This window comes from Monopterus albus, unplaced genomic scaffold, assembly GCF_001952655.1.
Source record: "Monopterus albus unplaced genomic scaffold, M_albus_1.0 scaffold349.1, whole genome shotgun sequence".
In the NCBI taxonomy this organism is placed as follows: domain Eukaryota; kingdom Metazoa; phylum Chordata; class Actinopteri; order Synbranchiformes; family Synbranchidae; genus Monopterus; species Monopterus albus.
The window spans coordinates 185,924-192,942 of NW_018128229.1; the positions used below are offsets into that span (position 1 = coordinate 185,924).

Sequence of the window (7,019 nt, forward strand, 5' to 3'; positions counted from 1 at the left end):
CATTTGAAACATGGGGAATTTTTGGCAATTTTTTTTTTTTGCTCAGAAACTCGCATAGCAAATATGATACAAATGGTTTTTAAGACACTTTCAACCTGTTTTAACTGATCCAGTTTCACTACCTCGAAAGACAAGAGTAGAGCTTCCACATATTTTTCCAAAATTTAATGAAAACTACTTGGGGTCAAATATCCCTCAATAAAAGCACATGCCCTGACATGTAATCTTAGATGAGATCCTGATCAGCCTGGCATAACCTTGATACAGTGTTCTATAGAAAGATCACACTGTGTGGAACAACAAACTGGGAACAACCGGGGAACTAGAGCTCCAGGGGAAGGAGTCCAGGTAATTCATAACAGTATAGACTGGGAACAACCTAGGAACTAGAGCTCCAGGGGGAGGAGTCCAGGTAATTCATAACAGTATACACTGTACTCCAGCTCACATCAGATATGCCTTAAATCAATTCAAAATAGTACATAGGACCAACTGCTGGATCACAGCTGGAGATCAACCAACTACACTTTACAACCCGGGCAAAAAAAGACTCTGAAGAACAACTGGATGTGCAACCAACACTAGAAACTGGATCCTCCTTCACCACATCCCCTCCACTAGAAGGCACTGCCACTGATATGAGACAGAGAATAATGGATAAACTGGCTACAGTTAACCCCCGAGTCTGATTGCCAAGGCTTAGTGGGGAAGCATCATCAGACAGTTAGCAGATGCCAACAAAGCCCTCACGACAATCCCTACTACCACCATAACTCAGACAATGCTACAGCTGTTTGGCTACACAATGAAAAAAAAAATGGAAAATGAACCTAGAAGCTAAGATCAAGAAGTTGGTCAGCTGGTGGAGCTATAGAAAGGTGTGAAGATAAAGAATAAGAAAAGGCTACTGAAAAAAATACAAGGGACTGGAACCATCTGAGGCTCTGGAGACTGCTACATAAAGGCTCATAGCACTTGCAGCAAGGCTAAAGAGATACACCAAAGAGACAGAGGCTAAAAGGGCAAATGCCCTGTTCTCCAAAGAACCATCCAAGTTGTACTCCCAGCTACAGTGCAACAACACAGTGGGTGCAGAGCCAAAGCAGAAACCGAACAGAACTGGAAGACCATATGATAGGAAGAGAAGACACATAACACCAGTGTGCAGTGGCTGCAGGACCAGAGAGTAGACCTCAGGAATCTCCCAGAACAGGAACCAGTCACCATCACTGTAGCAGACATCCAACAATGAGTCAGGAACACCAAGAGCTGGACAGCGCCCAGTCCAGATATGATCCACACCTACAGGCTAAAGAACTTAACAGCAGTGCGTGAACACCTAGCATCACAGATAAACCAACTGTTAGCAGCAGGCTCCCACCCAGACTGGCTAACGCAAGGAAGGACAGTGCTGATCATGAAAGACCCACAAGAGAACAACACCATCCAACTATCAACCAATAACCCGCCTCTCCACAACATGGAACATCCTATCAGGCATCATAGCTGCCAAGTATATACGCACAGCTGAGAAGGGCATTGGGAACAACACCAGAGACTCAGTTGACTTTGAGACCAGTTGACTTTGTACAGTGCCAGAAATGCCTGGCACTGTACAGAGTCAACAGGACACTGATGACCTTCATCAAGAACTCAATGGGACTGTACAGTGGAACTGTACAATGGAACAAGAGTCTGGACGGGGTATGGTGAGTGTCAAGGCCACTGTCCTGGATGAAAACCAGAGCATCCAGAAGAACATCAGCAAGATGGCACCCAGAGATGAGCTGCTGAGAGGATGTCTGACATGACAGCAACAGACTGGGGCTGAAGACCTACCAGAGGACCCGCCATGGCAGAATAAGGCCCTGAATGGGATGTACCACCGACAGATAGCTGAGATGGCTGACGCCGGGAAATCCTACCAGAGGCTGGAAAAGGCCGGCCTATCAGACAGTGATCATAGCATCACAAGAACAGGCACTAAGTACCAGGTCAACCGAAGCAGGGCTCTACCACACCAGACAGGACACAGGTGCAGACTGTGCAAAGAGGCCTCAGAGATTGTCCAACACATAGTGGCAACACATAGTCCAACACATAGTTCCTGTCTGCATGTAAAATGCAGGCAGGAACAGCACAACCAAGTGTCTGGCACTGTGTACAGGAACATCTGTGCTGGGTCTGAGCTAGACCGTCTCAAGTCCAGATGGGAGACTCCTCACAAGGTCGGACAATAACAGGACTATGATCCTGTGGGACTTCCAGATCCAGACAGACAAGAAGGTACTGGCCAACCAACCAGACACTGTGGTGGTAGACAAGGAACAGAAGGAGGTAGTGGTGGAGGACATAGCAGTTCCAAGTGACAGCAACATCCAGAAGAAGAACTATGAGTACATAGAGGAGTACCAGGGCCTGAAAGAGGAACTGGAGAGGATGTGGAAGGTGAAGGCCAAAGTGGTCTCAGTGGTGGTGGGAGCACTGGGAGCTGTGACTCCTAAACTGGAAGAGTGGCCCCATCAGATCCCAAAATCATCAGCGCTCTCTGCCCAGTGCAGGGCTAAGTACAGCTAAGACACTGCACAGAACCCCCAGACCGCCAGGCCTCTGGTAACGGACCTGAGGCTGAGGAAGGTGCACACACTGCCCCATATCATCATTCCAGGTTACTTCTTGGTTGTATTTGACCTAATCTGTACCACTTCCCCTATAAATACCTTTGCTACCTGCTGACATATTATAAGTTAATAGTGAGTTTATTGACACAGTAACCAAAGAACACTGTTTAAGGCAAATTATTTCCTTCTCTCACTTTCTCTGCAATAAAATCTTAGAGATGGGGGGAGATTTTTTTATGAAGAAACTGAAAATTAGGTTTCTTTAAGTTTCTGTTGCTCTACTCATGTTGCTGTTTTTGCGGCTCCTTTTCTTTCTTTTGTTGGGTTTAATATGATAGCTGCACTCAGGAAACCAAGAGCATCATATTTAACACACTTTCTATTCAGCTCGGTTACACTGTCAATGCTGACACACAATCTGCCAAAAATATAAAAGTTTTATGGTGATGTGAGAAATTAAACTGTGTCATTTTATCTGGGTTTAGCGCACTGTCTTTTGAACAGGACCAAGGTGTAGCCTGGTATAGACAAAAGATGTTTTTTCTCATTTTTACTTCCCAGACCTCTTTGGAGCTCACACCCAACACTAAGATATGATACAGCTTTGTGCATTTTTAGGGCCCTGTTTCTAGAAGTCAAGGGAGTGGCCTTTACCTGAACACACACACACACACACACACACACACACACACAAAAGTATATATATCATGTCGCCTATGTTTTCAAAGTAAGAAATGATAGCTGAAGACATGAAGGTACTTGTGGTGTTTCTGCTGGTGATGCTGAGCTGCAGTCTGGCCGAAGGGCGGCTATACTCAAAATGTAGCCTGAGGACCAAAATAATGCAGGCATTGGCTAAACAGCCAGCTCAGTTAAAACAGAATGGACTGACTGGAGAAGATTTCGTGGCCAAGCGTAAGTAATGTAGTCTATCTATTTATTTATCTATCCATCGGAATAAATATTTGTTGGTTTGAAAGCTTGAAAACCTGAAAACCTGGACTGAATATCTGTCACTTAACTTCTAGATTTTCTCCAGCAGTGAAATTAAACAAAGCTCCGAAAGCTGATGCAAACAATTTCTACAGGTGTGTTAGCTTTCACTGATGGCTTACGACAACAAAGACAGCGTGTTACTACACACTCTGAACCAGGCCATTAACAGAGCACAAGGGTTAACAATGGAGGTCAGACCTTTTCAGGGTGTCATCCTATGAGTCAACACCTCCAACTAGAAGACCCCTGTGGGTCCTAGTGAAAAGATTAGGGGAGTCATAAAATCCGGAGTCGTCCTTTGGAGACTATGAACATCCCTCAGCAAATCAATAGGCTTTTGTGAAGGTGTGGCTCAAAATGTGTGCCATTTAGACATGATTTGTCATTTTCTTTTTCTCGTTTCTCTCCGGCCTTCAGTCGTCTGTCACGCAGAGGTCAGCGCAGGGTTTGACACCAGTGCCCTGGAGACAAAACCAATGATGAGAAACCCCCACACAGTGTATAACGTTTCCAATTCAGCCCACCTCTTGAAAGGAGAAGACAGTCCAAATCCTCCAACCACCAACTCTACACCATCCCAAAACCAATCCGGCCAGTATCTACCGACTGAAGAGAGTCTCCATGGTATTTTCCAACTCAGCGATGGCGTAACCTGCGTCAATGGCAGTTGTTCAAACTACTCATTGAACTTATGTGGGACAAACTGCTCCAGTGAGTTTCAGTTTCAGCTTGTTTACATCTACATGTCATTGTCATTGTCTCAGTTGTGAAGGTGTATGCAGACTGAAAACAGAGCTCATTTTTACGTGGAATTATTTGCTTAAATTTGGCCACTGAAGTATTTTTGCAGTCCATTTTTATTCTTCCCCCAACAGCCTACATACAGATGTAGCTTGCAAAGCTGTTTTGAATGTTACTATCCCATTAAATGACCATTATCAGTTGTTATCATGCCCATAATTAAGCTTCAGTATGTGCAAACTGCACCTACTACTGTATCAGATGGTGTATATCATCAATATAATTAGGTGATCTACAGTATACTAGTTGTAGGTTTTATGACAGGAGCAAAAGTCACTGCTAGTCATGTAAACACATTCTGTAGGGTGGAGATGAAGGTAGATGGGTGTGTGGGACAACAAAACTCCTCCAAACTGGAGATTTGTTTCCCACTTCAAACCGATAATGTTGGTGGCTTTATTAAATTATTATTTATTTAAAGCGTTAAACCAACTAAAGTGTTTATTATTGTAACCATGGCGACAAACATCTGGCACATGCCAATGGCCTACTGAGCCACCTGGGAGGTGGAATAGGGCCCAACTAACCCCATCTTGGGTCTTGATGGCAATGGCCATTTAATGACGTGATAACATTTGAAGTGGGTGAGCTGGCTAGCAACTCACTTAGTGTACCAGCCGTGTGTGTGTTAACGTGATACTAAACAGGAATGTTAGGAATGTCCTTTTCCTCTTTTCTATTTGGGAAAAGTGTTTTGTATCATCTCCATAAACCAGAAAACTCTTTCTCTTTTCAGAATTTCTTGATAGCAACATAAACGATGACCTCGGATGCGTGATGAAAATTTTCAACACTGTTGTGTAAGTTCACTATGAAACTGAGTGCACTCACAGGGTGCATCAAATATCAGCCAACTGCCCAAATCGATGGTACATAGATTTACCCTGACTTTGCTGTTAGTTGACCTAAAAGGCAACAGTAGCTGATTTAGGTTTTTGCTCAGGTTTTTACATTTTCCATCAGAGTTGTTAAATGCGTATTTTTTAAATGAGCTTTGCCTCATCTGGATTAATTTACCCCTTTAACTGTTAATTGGTGTGTTTGGTATATTCCGGTCCATAAATAAATAAGTAGGAGGAGAGGCACAGCTGAGGCGGTTTAGGCAGCACAGTGACATTTTGGTCCTCATTTTGACATAGTGTTGTGATAACACCTATTTAGACCAATGTTTATCACGATCACATGTGCTTTGTAATTTTGCTGACAAGAGTCTAGGCTGTGAAGTACAAATACAGGCACCCAAACAACACTGTGTAGTTTGTGGCCTGAGATGCCTCAGACTTGAGGTTTTAAGTTTACACAGAGAGAGAGAGTGTGTGACTACTCTCATTTGGTGATTTCCCATATTTTTCAGGAATTTACACACTCAGAATGTAACTGCAACACCCCAGGATCCAAAAAAGAAGTAAGTTATACCTTTACTTGTAATATTTGTGATATATACTGTATATGTGTGTGTGTGAGTTCATATTTCACGTTTTCCATGTATTTCCACAGGCCAAGTGTACCTCCAGAATACCAGGCCTTAACACAAATGTAAGTTATATGTTTATTTTTTGTGACTATATATACAGTGTGTATATATATCCCATTCTGATGGGATGGGGCGGGGGGGGGGGAGTCCTTTACCTACACCAGCTCTCTTACTGTGTGCTTTGGTACCAGAGGAATGCCAAACAGGCTGCAGAGAGGCGCTACACAGACGTCCTGCATGGATGCAATCTGACTGAAGAGTTCATCAGCAGTAAGGCGGCCAAATCAGGATCTGCACGCCAAGCCTCCCCATCTGGTGACAGCAAACGGAGGTAAATCTGTGACGTCTTTGTTGTGCAAACTGTACAGGTTTACTGACCCAGCTGGTCTGGTGCTTCAGAGCAAAGTACAAGTAGAATTCACTCCTCATGTGATGTCTTAAAATTGCCTTTAGTCTTAACAATCAAAATCTTGAATCATTTAATTTATCTTACAACTCAAAAGAAAGCATGTTTTTAAAACTGTAACCAACAAGATAAAGTCATGGCACTGTTTGAGGTTTCCTGGTTTTCTCCATAAGTTGGTCATGAAATGGGATCAGATCTTCACCAAAGTCACAAACATCAACAAACATATTTCTAAGCTGATAAAACACAAACAGTCCTGATCTTTCATGTCTTTATTGAACAGTCCCATTAAACACACACAGTGATTTTGGACAAAGCCATGCAACACCAGGCTTCTGATGTCACTAACTGTCAGCTGGAGTCAGGTGTTAGCAAACCTGGAGTCCAGTCAATGACATGAGAAGGAGGTGTAGTTTAGAACGACCTTGACTTAAAAACACTCAGACAGCGTCAGTGTGCTGTTCACAAGCAGCATCAGCTGATGTGAGTCTACGATCAGGAGTTGTTGATCTGCATGTAGCTGGAAAGGGCCACAGAGTCGTCTCACAGACTTATTCATCAGTCCACAGTGGGACATATTGTCTATATCAAAGAATGTGTGTGCATTAATAGTGTGTCAAAAAATTTGCAGCACTGAAAGGAAGTTGCATTAACTCGTTATTATCATGTTAACTTTGACAGCCCTAATATATATATATACTGTATGTATGCATGTGGGGGG

General features: G+C 43.3%; 1 protein-coding gene across 1 annotated transcript in view; it reads left to right on the forward strand.

Annotated features, from left to right (window-relative positions):
• The first annotated feature begins 3,355 nt into the window (after window positions 1-3,355).
• LOC109974794 (uncharacterized) overlaps window positions 3,356-7,019 on the forward strand; it is a 7,818-nt gene continuing 4,154 nt past the window's right edge. Inside the window, exons 1-6 of the mRNA XM_020625193.1 lie at window positions 3,356-3,536; window positions 4,035-4,328; window positions 5,155-5,218; window positions 5,773-5,823; window positions 5,916-5,954; window positions 6,086-6,223. Coding sequence (XP_020480849.1) covers window positions 3,356-3,536; window positions 4,035-4,328; window positions 5,155-5,218; window positions 5,773-5,823; window positions 5,916-5,954; window positions 6,086-6,223 — 767 coding nt within the window. The remainder of the gene's footprint in view (window positions 3,537-4,034; window positions 4,329-5,154; window positions 5,219-5,772; window positions 5,824-5,915; window positions 5,955-6,085; window positions 6,224-7,019) is intronic.